This window comes from Neoarius graeffei, chromosome 8, assembly GCF_027579695.1.
Source record: "Neoarius graeffei isolate fNeoGra1 chromosome 8, fNeoGra1.pri, whole genome shotgun sequence".
Classification (NCBI taxonomy): domain Eukaryota; kingdom Metazoa; phylum Chordata; class Actinopteri; order Siluriformes; family Ariidae; genus Neoarius; species Neoarius graeffei.
The window spans coordinates 52,610,312-52,633,933 of NC_083576.1; the positions used below are offsets into that span (position 1 = coordinate 52,610,312).

Here is a 23,622-nt window from a genome sequence, read left to right on the forward strand (position 1 = left end):
ATTTCAGGAATACGGCCTGGTGTTAAGGAAAAAAAAAAACGTCCTTGATTGACCAATCAGAATTGAGTAATTTGGCCCTGTGTGTTATAAATGCAGAAACATAGAAAATTCTAAAGGGCTCCCAAACTTTCAAGCACCACTGCGGACAGACAGACAGATCGATCTGAACTCAAAATGGAGTAGTGTTTTATAAACTACAACTCCCAGTGTGTGTGAGTCTGTCAGGCTGACGGTGACGGTCCGTGTGTACAGCTCCAGCTGCTTTCCGGTGTCTTTAAAGACTCAGCCATTAATGTGAACCCGACACCGATGGTATCTTTTAACCGAAAATAATCGAAATACATTATGGCTGTACCGATCAGTTAATTGATTAGGAAGTTACTGTATAATCGGGTACTTTTATTTTATTGTTTTTGAGACGTCGGATCGAAGAACTAGTCTTTTTTTGAGTGTGTTCGTGCTCCGTGATCAGTCTCGGTTCCTCTTATTTTCTGCCGCAGTCAGAAATTGTTTCAGTTCCTTGAGAGCGGCTAATGCTAACCTCCTCCTCCTCCTGCTGCTGCTGCTAGTGAAGGCCAGCTAGCGGGAGCCATTGCGGTTCCAACCAAAACGGTGTATTTATTTGGACTAGTTGACGTCCCGGTGTTTTGTCAGCAAACTAAACACTAATGATATTGTTTGTGTTCTCTGTGTACTGAATCTGTTTGACCTTGTTGAGCTCGCTGTGTTTGTTCGCGCAGTTAGGCCGTCTGCTTGTGCGGTAGCTGGTTTGCTAGTGCCTCAGTTATCGGCTAGCTGGCTAACTTTTCTCGCGGTTAGATAATGCAGCTGCACTAGGACACTTTCACCCGAAATCAAGCCTCGTCTAAAGGTATGTGGTGTTTTTTTTTTTTTTTTTTTATATCGTAATGTTTGTTTATATGAACTGTATTAGCAAACGGTGCTACAAACAGGCACACGGTTCATGGACTCTTTAGCCTTTAGCAGTTTAGCCGGCCAGCTAATCAGCTGTTGATGTTCAGTTCGGACCAGATTAGAGCTTGTCATTTTTAGTTAATTGCTACTTTTTTTAAAAAAAAAATTACTCACTGTAGAATTCATTTAACGTAGAAGTATATAATAATAATAATAATAATAATATGCTGAGGTTAGGGATGGTACAGAAGCATCAAATCAAAATGCTGTCAAAATGGAGTCTGAAATCATGTATGTATTATATTACATTATATTTATATATAAAATTTCTCCGGATTAATCTGGTAATAGTTTTGTTTTTTTTAGCATATTGTTGCAACATGTTGACGGTATGACTTGTTAATTACCACTTTACTTTATGCAGTGTGTTGTAAACAGAATTCTCAGCCACTTTGGGATTGGTGTGAATGTTTGTCTTGGTGCCAGGCAGTGTGAAGCTTGAGAGAAAAGCACATAGGTTCTGATACCAAGATGGCGCTGCAGATGGCTGTGTTGGTGTGCATTTTTTTTTTCTTTCTCCTTCTTTAAGTTCACTGCTGCGATACTCGAATCTCTCTTAGCAGAGAGGAGCTCTTGAAGATTAGGGGAGCAACTCCAACTGACTTGTCACCAACTTTTTCTGGTGTCTCCTGTGGAATTATCGGACATTCTGGGGAAAGGTGAGACTCCAGAGGAGAGGAAAACACGCTGGTGCGCCTCCGGACTTTGCACTCTGGTAGTTGCGATATTTCTCTCCAGTGTGCGCTCATGGTGCAACAAACTCGAGCTGCTGGTGGGGAGAAACAGGGACTTTCATTCATCTTCCGTTTTATGCGTCACGGAGACGTGGCTACAGCAGGCTTTTGTCTAAACTGGGGAATAGGGGCGCTGCGCCCGCTTCCTCTCGGTGTGCGCCCTCTTACCGAAATGCCGATTGAACCCCAAGTCACACTTAGGCCATGCACTTATATGCTACTGCACAACATGCAATCTCTCAAAATGATCTTTTCTCCGTGAAAACACCACGTGACAATGTGTCTGATCATCAAATACGTTATAATTACTCCAAAAATATTCCAATCATAGTAGATACACCGCCAGACGGTGCAAAAACAATCCGAATTGGCATTTTTCAGACTGAGGCGCCATGTTGTTTACTTGTCGCGGCTGCTCTCGCGAGATTTGACGTGGGTTACATACAAGGTCAGCTGACTTGTAGAGCGAGATTTCTCGAGACTGAATGACCTTTCACCCACCGGCGCGGGAGCTTTTGACAGAAGTAGCTCTCGAGTTGTTTTTGTTGACACTTGGGCATTTAAAGCTGTCATCCCGTGGCACGAAACGGAAGAAAGCCGAAGACTGTCCGGGGCAGATGATGATTACTTCTTTCTTTTTCAATGTTGACAGACAATTTGTTACAATTTCCCTCTCAGATAACCTCAGAATGTCCCATTGGAGCCTCAATTTTTCAAAGGCTTCGCATGGGGGGGGGGGGACAACCGGCACCATCCCCCCCGCTTCGCTCCCTCGCCATGGTGAGCGCCCTCATACTAAATTTTTCTAGAAAAAACCCTGCTACAGGACTCTCTGTTTTTATGTAAACAGCGACTGGTGCGGTGATGTCCGTGATCCTGCAACACTGTTCTCCTGACCTAGAATCTTCTTCTTTTGGCTGCTCCCGATTAGGGGTCGCCACAACGGATCTTTCGTCTCCATTGCTCCCTGTCTTCCGCATCCTTCTCTACCACACCTGCCACTTTCATGTCCTCTCTCACCACATCATGTATCTCCTCTTTGGCCTTCGTCGTTTTCTTGTGCCTGGATGTGGTGAGAGAGGACATGAAAGTGGCAGGTGTGGTAGAGAAGGATGCAGAACTCCTCAACTCCGCCACCTCCAACTTTGCCTCCTGTCTCTTCGTTCTCCTGACCTAGAATCATTTATCATTAATTGTAAACCCTTCTACTCCTCATGTGAGTTTGCGTCATTTCATTCTGGTCATTGTTTACAGTCCACCGTAGGCTAATGTGCAGAACACACTGAGCATGCTGGCTGACCAAATACTGGGTGTGGAACAGACTAACCTGGACTCCTTAGTGACGGTGAGACCAAGTTGGGACCTGCTGCTTTGCAGGGGTTCAGCTTCTTAAAGAGCTTATTGATGTCCCTCTCCAGAATGGAGAGATCCCAATGCGGATCCCATGCCGATCCGATCCTATCCCATTCTCCTTCCAACATGCAGAGAATGCTGAGGATGGAGCTGCCAGGCACACGAAAACAAGGAAGGCCAAAGAGGAGATACATGGATGTGGTGAGAGAGGACATGAAAGTGGTAGAGAAGGATGCGGAACTCCACCACCTCCAACTTTGCCTCCTGTCTCTTCGTTCTCCTGACCTAGAATCATTTATCATTAATTGTAAACCCTTCTACTCATGTGAGTTTGTCCTGCTCAGTGTTTACATTCCACCATAGGCCAACGTGCAGAACACACAGAGCATGCTGGCCGACCAAATACTGGGTGTGGAGCAGACTAACCCAGACTCCTTAGTTATTGTCCTTGATGACCTTTAACAAAGGTAACCTCAGCTACGAACTACCAAAATGCAAACAGCTTATTAAACGCCTGACCAGAGAAGAGAATATTTTGGATTACTGCTACACTACAGTTAACAATGCCAATCACTCCGTACCCCGCGCTGTGCTGGGCCATTCTGACCACGTCATGGTCCACCTGATTCCTGCATACAGGCTGAAATTAAAGCTGAGGAAACCTGTAGTGAGGACATCAAAGATGTGAGGCTGCAGAGAACCTTCAGGCGTGCTTGGACTGTACAAACTGGGATGTGTTCAGGACTGAGTTCACGGAGGCTGTGACATCCTACATCAGCTTCTGTGAGGATTGCTGTGTTCCATCACGAATCAGGGGGAGTTATAATAATGACAAACCCTGGTTCACAGATTAGCTGTCTGAGCTTAGGTTGCAAAAGGAAGAAGCGTTCAGAAGTGGGGACCGGAACAGGTTTAGCAAAGCAGTGAGAGAAGCTAAATGACTGTACTCTGAGAAGCTCCAACACCAGTTCTCAGCCAATGACTGACTGTCTGGAAAGGGCTCGGACAGATCACTAACTACAAACCTCTAGCCCCCCACTCTGTTAACGACTTGTGCCTGGCCAACCAACTGAATGAGTTCTACTGTTGCTTTGAAAGACAATGGGACTGTCCTAATAACATCCCTGTGACTCCAGTTCCAGCCCATCGCCCCCACCTCTTCCACCTCTACTGCTGCTGGGACCTCTCTCTAACTTCACACCTCGGAGGCCCATCCACCCACCACCAGTCTCAACTCTCTCCATTCTGGAGAGGGACTTCAATAAGCTCTTTAAGAAGCTGAACCCCTGCAAAGCAGCAGGTCCCAACTCGGTCTCACCATTTACCCTGAAGCACTGTGCTGATCAGCTGTCTCAGATATTAACACGTCACTGGAGACATGCCATGTGCCAGCCTGCTTCAAGGCCTCCATTATTATCCGTGTCTCCAAAAAGCCAAGGATCACAGGATTAAATGACTATATACCCATCCCCCTGGCTTCTGTGGTTATGAAATCCTTCGAGTGCCTTGTGCTTTACCACCTCAAAGCCATCATTGATCCGCTCCTGGACCCCATGCAGTTTGCCTACAGACCCAAGAGATCTGCAGACGATGCTGTCAACATGGCTCTTCACTTCATCCTCCAGCACCTGGACTCCCCAGGAACCTACGCTAGGATCCTGTTTATGGATTTCAGTTCCGCCTTCAACACCACCATCCTCGCTTTCCCAGCTATGCTTGCCTGACTCCACCTGCAGGTGAATCACGGAGTTCCTGTCTGACAGGAAGCAGCACGTGAAGCTGGGGAAACATGTCTCTGAATCATCAAAACCAGATCTCGTCCTTTCTCCTCTACTCTTCTCCCTGTACACCAACAGCCGCACTTCCAGTCACCAGTCTGTTAAGCTCCTAAAGTTTGCAGATGACACCACCCTCACTGGACTCCTCTCTGTGGATGAGTCTGCCTACAAGCGGGAGATTTGACCATCTGGTGTCCTGGTGCAGGCAGAACAACTTAGAGCTTAATGCTCTAAAGACAGTGGAGATGATTGTAGACTTGAGAGGAGCTCTGCCACACCCTCCCCATCACTCTGTTTGATTCCCCAGTAACCTCCTGTGGAGTATTTCTGCTTCCTGGGCACTATAATCACCCAGGCCCTTAAAGGTGTCATTGCATCGTTTTTTCATTAATTGTGCGGTGGTCTCTGGTATGAATGAATGCCCTGTGAGCCGGTTTTGGTGAAAATAAATAAATAAAAATGCTGTGGCGCTCCTGTTTCAGGCTGTTCTAGTTTGGTGGAGGAGTGGGTGGGGAGAGAACGACTGGATTTCAGCTCTTACTCATGAATATTCATGACATGTAAACATATTGCTTCTGATTGGCTAACAGCACTGTGACGCTCCCTCCACTGGGTTATGGGCGAGGCCGTGACTACTAATTTTCGAAGTGGCAAGTTCGTAGGGCTTTTTCTGATTCGCTCGTTTTTCCGTCTATTTTCTTTCATAGGCTAATACAGGGAATGGGGGTAGAAGAACATTTTCACATGTAGCATGCATATGCAACTTGGAGTGACCTATGGTATTTCCAAAAGAGCAAGTAATTATTAAACGGTTTGTCGTGGAATGACACCTTTAAGTGGGAGATGAATACCTGTGTTCTCACCAAGGAAGTACAGCACAGTTAAAGAAAAGAGGTACAGTAGAGGAAGTACTTCCTGTGGCAGTTGAATTTTGGTCTGCCGAAGACAATGATGGTGCATTTTTACACCACCATCATTGAGTCCATCCTTACCTCTTCCATCACTGTCTGGTACGCTGCTGCCACTGCCAGGGGCAAGGGCAGACTGCAGCACATTTTCATTCTGCTGAGAGGACAATTTACTGCAACCTTCTGTCTCTTCAGGACCTGTACGAGTCCAGGACCTTGAGGAAAGCAGAAAGGGTTGTGGCCGACCCCTCTCGTCCCAGACACAAACTTTTTTTGAATCGCTCCCCTCTGGTAGAAGGTCCATTAGAACCAAAACCTCACGCCATAAGGCCAGCTTTTTTTCCCCCCACTGCAGCTGGCCTCATCAGTCACGTCAGAGACCCCAACTAACTCTCTAAACTCTAATCTCACGCTTCCAATCTGTAACATTTAATGCACTTTGTCTCTGAGCTGGGATTTTGCACATTTCAAGGTCATGTCATACATCTCCATTCTGTGAACCTTTTATTGCACATTCCAGCACACACTGTACAGCTTGGTTACTGACTCGGCCCATTACACATCTCTTCCTCTTACACGTTTTTGTGTCTTTTTCTCCATCTTAATCATGTGACCTGTTTTTGCACGTTCCGGGACATACTGTACAGCTTGGGCTTCAACAACTTATGCACATACCCCTTAAATATGTCCACTTTCAAATTTGAATATTTCAGATGGATTTTTTTTACTTTATGTATATAGCTACTTTTGTCTTTTGCTAAATTCTTCTATTTTAACTGTTCACGCACCAACCACCAAAGCAAATTCTTTGTACGTGAGAACATGCATGGCAGTAAACTTGATTCTGATTGTGCCAGGGTTTGCCACCTCCAACACACCATTTCCTGTGTGCCTTCCTCCTCAACAACAGCCATGAGCTCACCGAGAGAATCACAGGACACAGTGAGTATTGTGTTTCTCGCTGTCTACTTCTCCTTTACCTCATTTGTGTTGTGCAGTTAGTAACATGGCCTAGTATGAAGAACGCATCAACATGCTACTGATATTTTGCAAACATCTGCTCTACAAGCTTGGGGGGAAAAAAACCCCCCGTATCTAATCTGCAAGTAAATTGTGTTCGAACATTTGTGAATGTTCTATGATGATCACTGTTTTAATTGGGGTCGCAGTGGTAAAGTTTTTCAGTTTGAGTAGGAGTTTTGGTACGTATTCAGGTTAAATGTCTTGGCTGATAATTATTGTAATTATCACATTAGAATAATTATGTATATAACATTTAATATCTGTAGGCCAGAGCATTCTGTTTCAACCCTCTCGGGGTTTAATGGGACAAGATGGAGATGTCTCGTACAAATGTTCCACCTTACCTGAGGTCTAAAAGCTGAAAGTCTGTAAACATTGACGTTAAAGTAATCTGTACATGTCTAAAACCTCTGAATCTTATTTACAATGTGCTTTCATCAGTCCTTGAGAAAAATCTCCCAGCCTTACTTGCTCAGTTGGTAAGCAGCACCCAAAACGTACTTGCCCGAAAAACAATTCCACTTGCCCAGAGCTTTTTTGTTTTATTTTATTTTGGAGAGGGCAGAATGCAGTTGATGTATTTATTTTTTCTAATAGGTGAAGTAGCATAATTATCATAAATCCGCAAAACCATAACACCAATATATGCAGACACATTCAGAAAGAAAAGTTCTAGTAGCAGAGGAATGAATAATTTGGGTATATTAAGCTGTAGAGAGTTTTGAATGAGTCTAATAATAATGCTGGAGCTTTGTTTCTGTTATCAAAGGAACACCGTCCTGTGCAAAATGTCACCGTGGAACCAGAGTGTAGAAATGAAACTCCAGTTCGAGAGAGTTCTACACAAACACGCTGACCTTTACAACAGCTGCACGCATGTGAAAATGGAAATAAATCGACTAAGGCAGGAAAAACTATTTTGAATAAAATTGTTCTTGTCCGTTACACACTGATCAACCTGTGACTCAGATGTGCCTTTGAATCGAGAATTGATGAAAAGGGAACTGAATATTAACAGTTTATTGAAATTAGTATTACAGGAATGATTAGTTACTATATGACTACAGCTACAACTGGAATGTGCTGATTCTGTTAGCGTTTGTAATTATTGTACCATCCACTATTAGATAAAATTAAAATAAAATCTTACAATATTGTTTGAAAGTCTAGAGTAATACATTTTTATTTTACAAATAACACTTCAGATATTGTTTTAACAATAATAAGCATCACTGTATAGAGTGCAGACAGCTGTGTAACTACATGTCCTTGGGGTTGCTGAGACATGGACGGGTGGGAATAAGATCTAGCCCACAGTTCAAGTCAAAGCTGTTTGAGAGTAAATACTTTGGCTTTCACAACATTCTGTTGTGGAAAAAAAAAAAAGCTGATTGGGGGGGGAGTCTTTTACACAGGTTTTCTTGCTTCTGTAGTTTTTTTAAAACTGTCCTTCCATGTCGGGACTTTTCAGGAAAAAGAATGTATATTCCAACGTGTAGCTAACGCTAGACCACAAATCTGCACCGTCACTCCAGTCATTTCGAGGAATTTTGCACGTATCGTAACCGCTAATAAACTCTAATTTCCACGTATAGCTATTCTTTACTTCTTTCTGACTAATGCCCCTTTTCCACCAAAGCAGTTCCAGGGCTGGTTTGGGGCCAGTGCTTTTAGTTTGGAACCGAGTTTTCTGTTTCCACTGACAAAGAACTGGCTCTGGGGCCAGAAAAACCAGTTCCAGGCTAGCACCAGCTCTCTGCTGGGCCAGAGGAAAGAACCGCTTACGTCAGCGGGGGGGGCGGAGTTGTTAAGACCAACAACAATAACAAGACCGCGAAAGATCGCCATTTTTAAGCGACGAGAAGCAGCAGCTGTACAAACGCGAAGTCATTTATTGTTGTTGCTGCTGCTGCTTCTTCTGTGCTGTTTTTGCTTCGATATTCGCGCCAAGGTTTATACAAACGTAGCGACGTAACTGACGTATACAGCGACGTAATGACGTGGCTTCCCTTAGCACCGCGAGCTATGGAAAAGCAAACTGGTTCTCCGCTGGCTTGCAAGTTGAACGAGTTGTGAACCAGCACTGGCCCCGAACCAGCCCTGGAACTGATTTGGTGGAAAAGGGGTATAAGACGGTCCAAGTAATCCGGTAGTAGAGCTTTTTTAGCTGTAGTTTTCTTCAGACAACAGCATCAGACGCTGGACATCTCCGCTTGGCTTCAGTATGTGAACTGCCAATCAGCGGGTCCCATACATGTTTACGATTTTTATGCCACGATGTACAACCAATGGGAGACACCACTTTGTCGGCTGTCCACCAATCACAGGCTCCCATGCCACCATGGCGGTATGTTGATATTTTTATTTTCTAAATATTTTTATCATTACGAAATATACAAAACCATCAAAAACAATTTTTATATAAAAATATTAAAAATAACGATTTTTAAATTGTCACCTGTCCGCTTCAACCGAGCTGCTGGCACACGATGTCCTTGACCCTCATTGCCCTTAGCCAATCAGTGTCATTATGGGGACCCCTCTGAGCCGAGCTTTTCCAGTACACTTGAACACACGCATACTTCAATGAATTATACCCAAAAACAAGGAAATTTGAATGATTTCCTCAAAATATTTTTGTACTTTTATATATTGTGATAATGAATAAAACTTCTTTTTTAATGTATTTCCTGTGAACCGAGAAGAGCTACTTTTAGACTGGTTCCCTGCTCTCTTAGCGCCTGTGTTGCTTAGGTTGCCAGTACTAACTTTTTTGTCGTCCGATCACCATTAAAATTTTACTCGTCCTCGCGCAGACTTTAGTCGTCTTAGACGATCGGACATGAGGTTTTTTGAGCATTGTTTCATACGAGTTTCCTGAACACTGTTAACTGCATATTAACTATAGCCTGGGCCCGCCCATCCTAAGCGTGACGCAACACGAGAGCCTGTTGCGAGCTTGGTCTGGCCAGGCAAGCTATCTACAGCTCTTCCAAGCTCCCGAAAAATCGGGAACCAATCAACTTTGAGCATCTCCAACGGCCCTGGGTAGAGGCGTGTTCAAGGTACTGATGTAGTAGAACTGTGACCGGAAGCCATAGATTGTTTACAGAATCTATGCCGGAAGCGCTTCATTCACGCTTCCGCATCTATTATGCATAGATGCTGTATTGAAAGCATTCAACGGGAAGTTCTCATTGAAAACGGAGCAAAGAGCAGCCCTGGAGGTATTTATTGAAAGGAAGGACGTTTTCGCCTTGCTCCCGACCGGCTTCAGTAAGAGTTTAATCTACCAGTTAGCCCCGTCGCGTCGCATACGTCAGAGGAAAGAGTGATGTGATTGGTTTAAGCTTCGTCACAGCCTTTTCTGGCTTCGACCAGTAGCAAACTGAGGCATTTCAGGGAGGCGGGTCAACCATGGGCTCTGGGAAATGGTTGGGCTTAATATCTTGGCCAGACCAATAGCTCGGAGAGCTTTGAAGTCGCGTTAGCCAGGCTATATTAACTATAACTACACAACAAACTTGAAATAGCCCCTTTTTTTTTTTTTTTTTTAAACACCCCCCCCCACACACACACACACACACACAGAGACTATGTTCTTTGGTTCTTGTCAGTAGCAATACTGAGACAAAAGATTAACCTACTTAGTATTAAGCAATCTGGAGTGTCATGGAAGATGCTTAGCTGTGTTTTTGTTTAGATAGGAGCACAAAGTGTCATGAATACTCGCAAAGTGTAAAGTTTGGTGATCAAGGGGGAAGGAAGCATGTGTATCTCAGTGCTCACAGAACTGAAGTGTTCTTGTGTGTGACCGCTTCCCTGTACGCTCATGTCACAGCTCTGCAGTCGTAAATACCTTTGCACGTACGCAATTCCCTGGCCTTTTTTTTTTTTTTTAAACTGATGATGCTCATTGATGCTGTGCTCTCAGGTCAGCCACCACCATGGATTTCTGTTTAAAATATACTGTTTCAACACAAGATTTTAAATTTTTTTTATATATTAAACATGTAATACACCAGACTCCTGGCGTTAGCATGACAACATGCATCCCGGAGTATTTGTTGATATCAAAGCTTTTTATGAATATAAATAATTGACCAGAATATTAGACCGATACCTGATCTCAGTATACTAGTTCCTGTGTCATGATTGGAGTGAACTTTTCAATCCATATGTTTTTATGTGGTGCTTGACCTTCTAGCGATCTCATGCCCTACTTTTTAAAGGTTGTATTAGTTCCTTTTCTGTTCAGCTCTGAAACACTCTGTATTGTTCCCTGATACAGATTTTATATGCTGCTTTATATGTAAATGTTCTCCCATGTTGTGCGTGCGAGCGAGCTTCCATGGGATGTGGCGACGAGTGTTGCTCCGGTTAATACGGCAGATTTAATACGCTGTTTCTTTAGAGTTTTAGAGCACAGAGTACACATGGCAATGGCGGTGGTGTTTTTGTTGAATGTTACAGCTGCCCATTATCCACCATAGATTTGCTTCTTAATACCCTAAATCCCTTAGGGGCAAGAGGGGAGGGGGCAGGCTTTCCACCAGCTTTGCGAGGAGCTAAGTGTTTGTAAACAGACTGATGGCATGATGTCATTGTGTGTCTCATTGTTGTTTTCCTTGATGCCATCTGCAAAAGTCAGATTGTTCTGCATGTGACGGGGAGGAGGGGTGTCCTAAAATTCAGCAGCACTCAATGACTGATCTGATTGCTTGACGATAGTGATTTAACATCGTGTAAAAAGGAAATGCTGAACATGAAGACAGTCACGTGGCTTCAGGATGTTAGATCCTTGTCTTGCCATTTGTTATCATCTTGGAGTAGACACGATCAGAGTAATTAACTAAACTACTGCTACAGTGGGATGGATTTTGTGTGGTGAAGTTTTATCACCCTCATTGAATTAACACCGCAATTATGTTGAGCGAATTGGCTGATATTATTAGCATGGCTTTCCCCAAAGCGTTTTAGCGTATCGGGCCCGATATGCTTAGTCACTTTAGTTAAAATCTGGTACGCTTAGATTTATACCGATACGTTAAATTTCCTAGATACACAGGAGTTCTCAACGTTTGTGTTGATTCTGTCAAAGTAATATGTCCGCATGGTATGATGTAAACAAACTGTAATCTGTTGGCTATGTCAAGATCACGTGTTCAAACCGTCCAATAAAAATATCGAAAGAAAACGTCAGACATCCCAGAAGTTTCCGATTCATTATAAGCGATCTCATTGGCTACCGATGTTGTCCTCCACCGGACGGACAAAGCCGACTGATTTTAATCACAAAAGTTTGACCTAGTCTATTGTCATTCACAAATGTGTTTATAAGAACATAATCTTTCTTCAAACTTAAATATATTTAAGTTTTCTTTTCCTTTAAATACATTTTAATCTTAATCTAGTCCAGGGTTTCCCATACATAGACCATTGTGTGGCGCAGCGCCACACAATGGATTCCTATCGCCACACAATCGGACTCGCGATTTTGGAAAAAAAAAAAATTCCGTTGCGTATCGTTCCATTCATTCATAGTGCTCTTTCTTCTCGTTCATGTGTGCGCGCGCACACCCACACACAGAGAGAGAGGCGTGTACACAGGCCTGCCGTTGCGCATATACCCGGACTGTAAGTAGGCCTGTTAGCGTAATTAAAAATAACGCAGCCTTCCCAATTCACCTTCCGACCCCTTATTTTAAGAGGTAGCCTACGTCGTGCTCGTGATGAACTTTATCATAGCCTTCTTGGCTTACAGGAAACGGACATCCCTGAGTCAGGCTATAAACCAATTTTGATGCAGACAGTAGCAGCTTGACGCAAGGAACCGGCCTTATTGCATTATCCTGTTTATCCCGCTTCAGCAGTGACTTCCCTTACGATAGGGCACTTGAGTGTTGTTTTTTTTTTTTTCCCCCCCCCTTCTCCCACTTCTTCAGGAAGCCACGCAGAATTAAATGTTCTGATCGGGCATGCAGGCTTTGCACCAATTAGGGTAATGCTTTTTCATTATTGTTAGTTACCTTAAGTGGTTTCTTACATTTTAATTATATTTTATTTTGTTGTTACATTATACTACTTATTTAATTTTAGTATTGGTTGAGGTAAGTGTTGAGTTCAATATTTAAAATAAAAACCTCCAGCTTGTCTTTTGCAATTTATTCCTTGAATGTCAACTAAAGAATGATTGCCACCAAAAAGGCAAAAAACTAAGGTAAAAACCAGAGATGCACCGATTGACCGGCTGCTGATCGGAATCGGCCGATTTTCATGTGATCGGCCATGACCAGCCGGTCAAAATTAAAATATGCCAATTTTTCTGCCGATCAAAACTTGTGTATCACATAGAGATGAAAGTGGAAATACTCGTAATTTGCAACTAAAAAGACTGCAGCTACACTGGCAGCTTGAACATGCTTTCTAGTGCGATTGTGTTGCGCTTGCGCAGAACGTCAGTCCTGCGCGCCTAACGAGCTCTGGCGCGCGTGCGCCGTTAACAAAAAAAAAAAAAATTTCACTATATTTGGAAATCCAAATATAGTGAAATTATTTTTTTTTTGTGCCAGATGTTGGATGTGAAAAGAAGAAAATGTTTGTGGTTGTGTGAATTTCCCATTACAGGAATTAATACGTTAGCCTATTACCAAACATCTAGTTAGATTTTTACAAAGAGAGAGAAAAAAAAGTCTTTGTTTGTCTTATGACCTTGGTTGCACTTGATTCCATTGGAAATTACTCTACAAATACACATTTGACAAAGATGATAGAATGGCTATGGTATAAGTATGACTGAAAATTTTTGTATTTTGATACTGAATGAAGAAATGGGTTGTTCTATAAGGCATAAGTTTTCAGATCTAAATAGGCTTATGAAAGTGTGTTCCATAGCAGTAGGCAAATAATATATGAGGGGGAAGTTGTTTTTGTGCCAGATATTGGATGGGAAAAGAAAAAAATGTTTGTGTGAATTTCCTATTTCAGGAGTTAATATGTTAATACCAAACATGAAGAAAGATTTTACAAAGAACAATGTCTTTTTGTTTGTTTTCAACCTTTGAGGTGTTGAAAATTTATTACTGAAAATCTGGCAGAATGTTCTATTAAAGAAAAGATAAAAAGAAAATAGTCTTTGTGTGTGTGCTGTGAAGTGGTTTGAAAAAATGAAATCGTAATCAGACAAAATCGGTATCGGCAGGTCACACTCCATGGGAAATCGGAATCGGCCCAAAAAATTGCAATCGGTGCATCTCTAGTAAAAACTAAACTTTAACTTCAATTTTGGTGAGTAATTTTCATAAATTTAAAAGACAGGTTTTCCACCAACATCAAGCCCAGCAAACTAATGGCCTGCCCTGTAATGTAAAGTTGGGTTGAGGAATGAAACCAGGCAGGGTTTTAGGAAAAATTGTTTTAGCTGTCTTCTCTTAAAGAACTTAAAAGAATTTAGATTGAACTGAATAATCTCAAATGCTTCTTGTAGCTTTAAAATAGTCCCAGCAGGTGACTCTGAAGAAAAATACTGTGTGTTTGAACACCGCCCGCTGTAAACACTTTGCATACACCCCAATGACCGACTCCACCGACCGCCACGACACCACCGTGCACGATTCCCTCATCGGCACAGTGGAGCACCACAAATTGCTACCTGGTCTGTGGGAAACACTGTAGTCCATTTAATAAAGTGCCAAAATTTAACTTTATAATATGCAGTTGCCTTACTTTTCTTTTCAGTGTATCTTGGTTATACATATATTATGGTAATTATATCAGAAACACTCTAAATCATTACAGTTATAGGAATGCAACCACTTAGTTTAAGGTGGCAGGTCTTAGGTTCAGATCCCTTTGTGATCAACAGGAGGTCATGATGATCGATTCTCTTCATTGGATTGCATAAGATGGAGCAAACCGCTGTTCATATTTTCATGCACATTTTTGTTAAAACACTACTTGATCATAGATAATTAAGGAATCCCTGTAGAGTTTCAGTCGATCATATACCTCAGTAATCTAGAACAAAACAGTTTAACTTGCATGTTGAACTTTAAGGTGAAATTTCAAATGTGTATACATAATAATATTTTGGTCAGAAATCATTGAAACACTGGTCAAATCTATCCTATAATCATGTATCTAAAACCTCTGAGACCCTGAAAACGCACCTGAGAGCATCTATTTTCAAAAAATTTTCCGTGGGGGGATGCCCCCCCAGGACACTCCTAGTTTCGCTTCACGCCTTCGGTGCTCAATTGTCTGTGTATTATCATGCTGGAATTTAGACCTTTTTTAATTTTTTTTTTTCTGGGGAAAACACTGGATATTAGACATCAGTTTGTACTAACTCTGGTGCCTTAAATCACACACTCCCCATTTTTTTTATATATTTTAAGTCTAACCAGCTACATAGGACACAAGACTTTCTCCTCTCTGCTGCTTGAACGTGTTGAATGCAAAGCAGGCTACTTTTCGCAGGTTTGAATGGTTACCACTATTTAAGAGGTTAAAATTGTACGTATTGTACACAGTGAGTTACATGAACGCACACCATAAAAACGATGTATTGAACACACTTTATATATGCAGTGAGAGAGATGACATGAGATGGAGATTGAGCTTCAAAATTGCTGGTCAGTTGATTTCTGGCATTTGAGTTTCAAAATCAATAATTAGATGTCACCTTTTATAGGCCTTTCCTCAAAGCACCCAACAGAATAGTGTGCGCGCGTGAACTTTACCATTATTGGATCTGGTCTCGGAGCTGTTTTGTGCTCAGACGAGACCAAAATCAAATTTTTGGCCATGAACACCACTGGAATGTTTTATAAAGAGGAAAGTGCACAGAAGAAAAAGCAGTATAAAATGGAGTAAAGGATCCTTGGCGCTTCTGTACTGTTTTATGGCCAGTCGTCTAGGGGCTCTTGTGAACGTTTATGGCATCGTTAATTCTGCTAAGTACCAGGACACTTTTTCACCCAAAACCTGGTCACCTTGTCTTGAAAGTTGCCGGTGTTCCCATATTCACCCAAAACATCACTGTCAACAAAGAAATCACTACAGGAATAGAAATCGGTGTTTTTCAATGGCCATTTCATTAGCAGTATCCAAGAACTGAGCATGAGCTGGTTATACACCCTGAATAGGACACCAACCCGTCACAGGGTGCCATGGAAACATGTTCACACCCTCCTTGACATCCAGGGGCAGTTTATTGTAGCCAGTCTACCTGCCATGATGTTTATGGGAGGTGGAGGAACCCAGGTTGACCCAAGGACAACGTGTAGAGAAACTCCATACAGAGAGTAACCTGAGCTCACGGATTGAAGGGAGAACCTTGGAGCTCTGAGGCTACCTGTTGTTGCAGCACTATACCACCCATGCCATCTCTGAATTTACATCCTGAAATCCTCGGTCTGAATTGAATGGGGTTGTCCACATTTAATTCAAATAGCCTAATAAATATTTATACTGATAATTACTATGTCAGACTGCTGTTCCCGTTTACATTGTTCATTCTGTTTATATTGTCGTTCGTCACATTTTATTTTTTTTATTTTTACCATTAATTCTGTTCACACTGCCACATTTGCGCTTTCTGGATTGCCACTGTCTTGTCTTTTCTTATACCCTGTCCACACTAGGGATTTTGTACTGATACGATACTACTTTCGTACCGCAACACCTGTCCACATTAGCAACTATACCGGTACTGTAGCGGTATAACTGTATCGGTACGAAACCCACAAATGTATGGGTTTCGTACCAGTACAGTATCGGTACTGTAGCGCTTCGCTGGAGTGTGGACAGATGAAGTGGTTCTGTATCGATACAAGTATAACACGCATGCGCAATGAACCATTCCTACTTCTTCCGAGTTATTCATACAATACGCATGTACTTTCCAGCTGTAAATAAAACGTCAAAATGGCTCAAAACGACCGTGGAGCTACGTGGAGCAAAGACGAAGTTGTTTGTTGGAGCTTTGGGGAGACGAGCGATGCCTGGAACAGTTGGAACAGGAGATTCGTTTTCTTTGTTTCTTTCTCAACTGCCTCGCGCGTTTTATATGATTTGACTGAATAAATGACCACCAGAAATACAGACTGTACATTGACAACAAAAAGCGCACACACGTTGTTTTATCTGCCATATTCTCGGAAGGAAGTTACTAGGTAACCATGGAAACATTTCGCGCATGCGCATTTCAACTGCCGTGAAAGAAAACCGCAAACATTTCTCGCTAATGGACAGATGCACTAAACTGTACCGGTATACTTTTGTATCGATACAGTTATACCACTATCGTGTGTTTGTGTGTATATATGTGATCGTAGCTTTAGCTTGTGTGTGTAAACCCCCCGGTTTTTCCCCCTTTTTTCCTTTCTCCTTTTTATAGTTTGTACCTATATTTTTATATTTCATGTTCATTACTGTTTTGCACTGCGGATAAGAGGGAAACGCAATTTCAATTCTCTGTATGTCCTGCACATATGGCATTATTGACAAAGTTGACTTGAACTTGAACTAAGAAGATAAAATGTAAGATTACAAAGGACCCTGTAACGTTCTGTATAGAAAAGTGTCCGAGATCCTTCTACAAGCGTCAACTTTTTTTTTTTTTTCCTTGTATATTCCTGTCTGCTTATTTCAGAAAAGGGGTGAATAATTCTGTAGTTGAACACACTGTTCCATACTCTGACATTTCTTTATACATTTTGAGTAATTGTTTTTATATTTGGGCCTTATGAGTTCCATATAAAAATTCTATTGACAGTTTCCATATTCATCAATTTTATCTTTGTAATATTTTCAAATTCTTAGTGACGCACTGTCAACACCTGCGTAAATTCAGGTGACTTTTGTGAAGATGTATTTGAGGGTAAATCAAGGTGTGCCGATTGCACATGACCTGTAAACAGAGTGCCAGCAGGCGGGAGCTTGCGTCCACGTAGCTGAAGCTGATTCATCGTCGCCTCTTGTTTTTCATGTCCGTAAGCTTTGTGACTCAGACACGGATTTGTTCATACATCGTTCTTGTTTTTTTTTTTTTATACTACTTTTGATAAAGAACTATTGTGGCTAAAGAGCAGTCATATTTATACAAAGATTTACACATTTGAAGGAATTTGCACTTTTGCTCCTAAAGCATTTTAAATGACTTGATCGTTAATGTAAAGTAATTGTGTGGTTTTGTTTTTTTTTTTTTTTCTTTTTTTCATGGTCCGGTTTCTATCAAATCCTGCACTCTGGTTGGCTGACGAGCGGGTCCATATCCTACGATAGGGGCCCCGGTTATGGATCTCTGGCTACTTGCTCGTTCACAACAACAAACATAGTAGCGTTTTTGGTCAACATTTTTTATATATATATGATTATCAAAAATCTTATAAATATTTGCCAGCATTTCTCAGGAGAATAGCATTAATTTTACAGCATGGATAGCGATAACAGTGTTCACAGCAAAAGCGAGTTTTACTACCCTGAGGAAGAAGAAATAAAACATTTCAGGAGAAAGCTACAAACCTGTAACTGTTGCTAACGCTGAGCAAAAACATGGCTGAACCTTGAATGACTCAATTTTGTATAAATAGGGGACTACGTAGGCGGCAAAATGTAGTGTTTTTTTGTTTTGTTTTTTCCTGCCATGGAAGTGCACTTGGCTTCCTCCTCGGTATACATTTGCATTACAGCCGTGAATGAGGATTCAAAATGGCGGCTCAGTTCGGTTTTCCCTTTTAGGCGCTCTCGTTTTCTGTTAGAATTTGGTAAAGAAAAAAATTAATTATTTACCAGCTTAAAGTTTGTCCATATGGTGAAATACCGTGATCTCAGCCTTGAATACTGACCTCGGCCCAGAGGGCCTCGCTCAGTACTTTCAAGACCTCAGTCACAGTATTTCACGATACAGACCTTCCAGCTGGTAAATAGCATATTAATTTGCTGAATGTCGTAAGTCCTGCCTGTACTAGTTTTGTTAACTCTGACTGAGACACCAACAGATTTGAGGACCTTAACAGGAAATTCTTGTCTTTCTCACTTCTGCTTTCAGAGACTAACCTATATACAGAGTGCAAAATTGGTCGGGTTCTGTGAACTCGAACGATGAGTTGCAGTTTTAATGCCTCTGTTATTCTTTGCTTTTCATGCCTCAGCCTTGTTCTATCTCTGGGGCCGAGTGGCAGCAAGGGGGCTAAAACCAAAAGCTGTGCCAAGAACAACTAACTTGCTTTTTCTTTTTCTTCCCCCCATCCTCCACCTGATTCTGAACGAGTGCATTTAGTCCCAGCCAAACCCTGCATACAGCATACGGGTGATGTAATGTTTAAACTGAGGAGTCATTCAAAACCAGAAATGGTGGAAAATGTACATGTTAAACTCTTGGGGAAAATAAAAAGAGCTGAACAAGAGTCCTCTTTTTGTATTCTTTAGTCTAAAAGTTCAGACACTGTTCCTTGCCTCATTTTATTTTGGGAGCAGTAATAAGGTCTGGTGCTACCTAACCTCAATCCACATTGCAACTGAGCTGCCATCCATGCTTCCCTTTCAGAGCAGGATGTTCAAAAGCAAATCAGGTCACTTGCATTTGGTATGCTAATTCCAATGATGCAGCTAAAGTGGCAACTTTTTTTTTTCTTTGACATCCACTTTAATAGAATACAGCAAGCACCTGACTTTATATTTGTAGGAGACTAATGATGAGCAAAATGTGCCTATAATTAGGGCTGCACCATCACTGGCCTCAGTGCAGGCAGGCAGGTTACATGTCCTGGCTATTGATTTTCACAAAACAAATTTTCATTTGATGTATGAAGGTTTTAACAGTTAAAAATGCATCCCGCTTCAGTTGCTTTATACATTTTGTGGTGTTTGTGCTTGTTTCATGGTGTCTCGATGCCCTACTTGCTCTGGAATTTTGCTAAACTACAAATGGCTGAATTGTGGTCTGGTCCTCGATAGAAACTAATTTCACTAGTAGCTTACATGAACAGTGGACGATCTTCACTGACTTGGAAACATGCAGTTTTGGGTAAACGATGACAAACCTCAGCAAAATACAGTACAGTGCAGCTAAAACCTGTAAGATAAATACAATGCACAGTAATATAATCGGCGATATCATCAGGCAAGTATACAGTCGATATCTATATAATTCTCCCAATCATAGGAATTTCAGCCTTTGCTTATTTTTCCGAATGCTGAAGTAATGCCAGAGATGCCTACTAGTACGGATTGGCCGTATTTTGTACGGAAAAGTTACGTAAATACGATGTTACGGCAAACAGTGTTATTCTGTACGGAATTATTATAAAGTCTTAAATTCCATTTGTTCGCGCTATTTTCGATATGGTAGAATGGCCGTGCATTACACCCAGTCAAAAGGGCAATGGATACGCGCATTGCAAACTGTGTAGAACTGACATTAACATCACTCATGGTGGTCGCGATGACTGCACGCGGCATGTCAACTACAAAAAAAAAGTGGAATATGCTGAAATGGTGAGTCAGGTGGAAAGTAAATCTGGGGGTATCCAGCGGTTTTTTACAAAATCTGTGGATGAAAAGACACGGAACGTGACGTGCTGAAGCGGTGATGGTTGACCTATGCTTGGAGTTGAACTTGCCAATTAGTGCCATGAAATGTGAGTTAAACTTATTCAGTTTCTTTTTACATGTATGATTTTTATTCACTGAAATATCAAACACTGGCTGTACTTCTTTAATTCAAAGTCTTTTCAGTGTTGCAAATGTACATGTAGTATGATCAAAAACAGAATTTTATGATTAGTGTTGTTGGGATTGTGGCAAAAAATTGATCATTCCACTGTTTTAAATACAATTATGAATGCCATTTTGTTCAATGTCTCTTCTGAAGCATTATTGCTGAAGTATTTATATATTGGGACATTAAGATAACAATGTCGGACTCTCTTTGGCATGAAATAAGAATTTTTTATTTTATTTTATTTTATTAGAATCCGTTAACAGGTAGAACATTTTGCCAGGCAATATAATCTAATACTTTTGAGGAGTTACATTCAATACCAATGATTGGTAGTCAACCGTAATGTCTGCAAACAGGGAACACTATTGTGTTTATAAAAATGTGATGTATGCTCTAGAAATTTGTTGAGTGGAAATTCAGTTGAGATGGCTGCTCGTGTTTTGTTTATTCAATTCACACAAAACAGTACTTTTTAATAATTTAAATGTTAAACATATTGGTATATACACCTTTTTATAATGGAAATGCGCATAAATTAAGGTTACTGAAAGTCATTCCAAAATACTGAAAAATGTTTTCAAGAATACTGAAATTCAAAATTTGGGGTAGGCATCTCTGTAATGCATATGACTAGCAAACCAAATTCTTAGCTACCACATTTTAGCTAACTTACAATTTATGGGCAATCAAAACATAGAAGTGGGCAAGCATGTTTGGACTCCCCGGCCCTTAGATAATGAGCTGGATTTATTTATTTATTGAAAGATAATATTGCACAGGGTTTTACTCTTTTATACCCTGAGACTTTGGAGCCCGTATGATGGCTGTATTTACTATTAGGCCTTTAGGTTCATGCGGTATGGAGAGCTCGCACCAATGCAGGACTATCAGATCCGTGATATACTGTAATTATGACTCGGAGGTTCTTGTGCCTTTGGACACACAATGCATAGCATTTTATGTCATTCATTTAACACCCTTGTTACTTTTATTTTTAGGCTGCAATCTGAGGTCTGGCTGGTTATGTTTATAGCAGCTAGTAGTGGCAGGCTTGTTTATTTATTTATTTTTTTTTGTGTGTATTGACCTTACTATCTGTCTTACCAAAGTACTGGTGTGTGCTGCAATTGCTTTTTAAAGGGACTCTGAAGTCATTTTTAAGCTTGCTTTATTTCTTAGCCTTATATTGTGACTCGTATTGGCATATTATATTACACTTATCGGCCTTTTCGGTTTTTAGCCATGTTGAATGTAGTTCATTTGGTCCACAGCAGGCGTCGCTTATCCACGCGATCTTCACGAGATTTGTGCGAGACTTCAAACGTGAAGTATCGGTGCCGCCATTTCGAAAACTGTTTACACAGCGGCCAGATCGCCATATCGTTCCGATTTAGATTAATTTCGAGATTTGCCAGCTTCATCAGTGATGGAGATTATTCCATACGACTTCGAACCAACGTTGAGTAGAGAAGAGTTGGGAAGACGACAGGATAAGGACTAGTCCGTCGTGCTGGTATTTACGTCATTATTGTCACACAATTAAAACGTGCCAGATCAGGCGGCTGGTGGGTTTTCAAAATAATAAATGCATGTGTTTTTGTGATAAATGCATATTATACTGAGCTCATTTCACACACAATCCTCACTAAGGTTTCGGACAGCACTACAAAATGGCGTCCCCACTACATAGTGAGTAGGGAGCGATTTCGGACACGGAAAACTTCCGGCTTGATTACGTCAGCATTCGAAGGAGGGCGCGTGCGTCTTTTGACAACATTGGCAGATGTTGGTTACTTTGATTTCCGCTGTACGTTTTACTTCCGTCCTACGAAGTCTCGCACAGGTCTCAGCGAATCTCGTTTACGGCCATTGCTTTGACATATGGACTGATATATTCCATAGCATATTTCAGACACTCATAACTTGCTATAGCAGTGACAAAATAGTTGTCAAATGCATCCCTACATATTATAAAATTTGAGAAATAGAATTTTAATGATAAAAAAAAAAATTTGCCTACAGTTCCCCTTTAATGGGGCCTATGTTTCCACAAATCAACTGTATTGTTTTCACCTTCAGTGACTGAGTTTATGAAAATTTAATAACACTATTCTGGGATGTCTGGTACAATTGGAGTTACCATATTGGGGCGTTAGACAGATGAGGGAGGGAGATGAGCAAAGGGCAGGTTCTTGTTGGTTTCACAACACCGGACAGTGCAAGAATGCATCTTTTTTTTTGCCCTACCCTGTCTGTTTGATCATTTGTGCCCGGTTTACAGGAAGTATAATCAGAAACTACTGATTTGAGACACAGGCAGTCTAGGCAGCATATTGGAAACTATCCTTTTATTAAAGTGGCTGTGTTTAAGGTTTCATGTCATTCCAGGATGAGGACAAAGGGACAGGTCATGTGTGACTTGATTTGTTGACAGTGTTGGAGGTTTCAGTTCACGTTTAAACAGGTGGTAATTGCCAGTTCTTATGCTGCTTTCAGGTGAACCTGCGTCTGATCCTCGTGAGTGGTAAGACACAGGACTTCACCTTCTCCCCTAATGATTCAGCCACGGACGTTGCTCGTCACGTCTTTGAAAACTGGCCCGCAGGTAAGTTTTGAGAGTTAACTAGGTGAGATGGTCATTTTTGAAGAACACATTAGCTCGTTTAATAAGCTTTCAGCTTATTTTCAAGTCAGCTTGACTCCAGATAGTTGCTAGCTACTGAAGACAGTATTTGGCTTAAGCTAAACTTAAGTATTTTTATTAACTTGCTTTGAGTAACATTTGCCATGATGTACAGTACCAGTCAAAAGTTTGGACACACCTACTCATTATTAGTGACGAATGTGTCCAAACCTTTGACTGGTACTCAAAATGCTTTCAATTATGCTTCTTCCTACAGTATGTGGTGATTTTGTGTCTGTTTTGTTTTGAGGATGGGAGGAGGAGCAGGTGAGCAGCCCCAATATCCTGAGACTCATTTTTCAGGGCCGGTTTCTGCATGGCAATGTCACACTAGGAGGTAAGAGGCACGTTATGCCTGTCAAGCATAGCCTGATGATCTGATTGCACACTTTCTTTTGCCCTTTTTTTTTTTTTTTTTTGGGTAATGTACAATTTAACCAAA

The 23,622-nt window shown here is 41.4% G+C and overlaps 1 protein-coding gene across 1 annotated transcript in view; it reads left to right on the forward strand.

Annotated features, from left to right (window-relative positions):
- Positions 1 to 239: 239 nt before the first annotated feature.
- Positions 240 to 23,622, forward strand: part of ubl3b (ubiquitin-like 3b) — a 28,925-nt gene continuing 5,542 nt past the window's right edge. The window contains exons 1-4 of the mRNA XM_060927845.1: positions 240 to 871; positions 6,606 to 6,690; positions 22,994 to 23,102; positions 23,431 to 23,517. Of these exons, the coding sequence (XP_060783828.1) occupies positions 6,661 to 6,690; positions 22,994 to 23,102; positions 23,431 to 23,517 (226 nt within the window). The 5' untranslated portion in view covers positions 240 to 871; positions 6,606 to 6,660. The remainder of the gene's footprint in view (positions 872 to 6,605; positions 6,691 to 22,993; positions 23,103 to 23,430; positions 23,518 to 23,622) is intronic.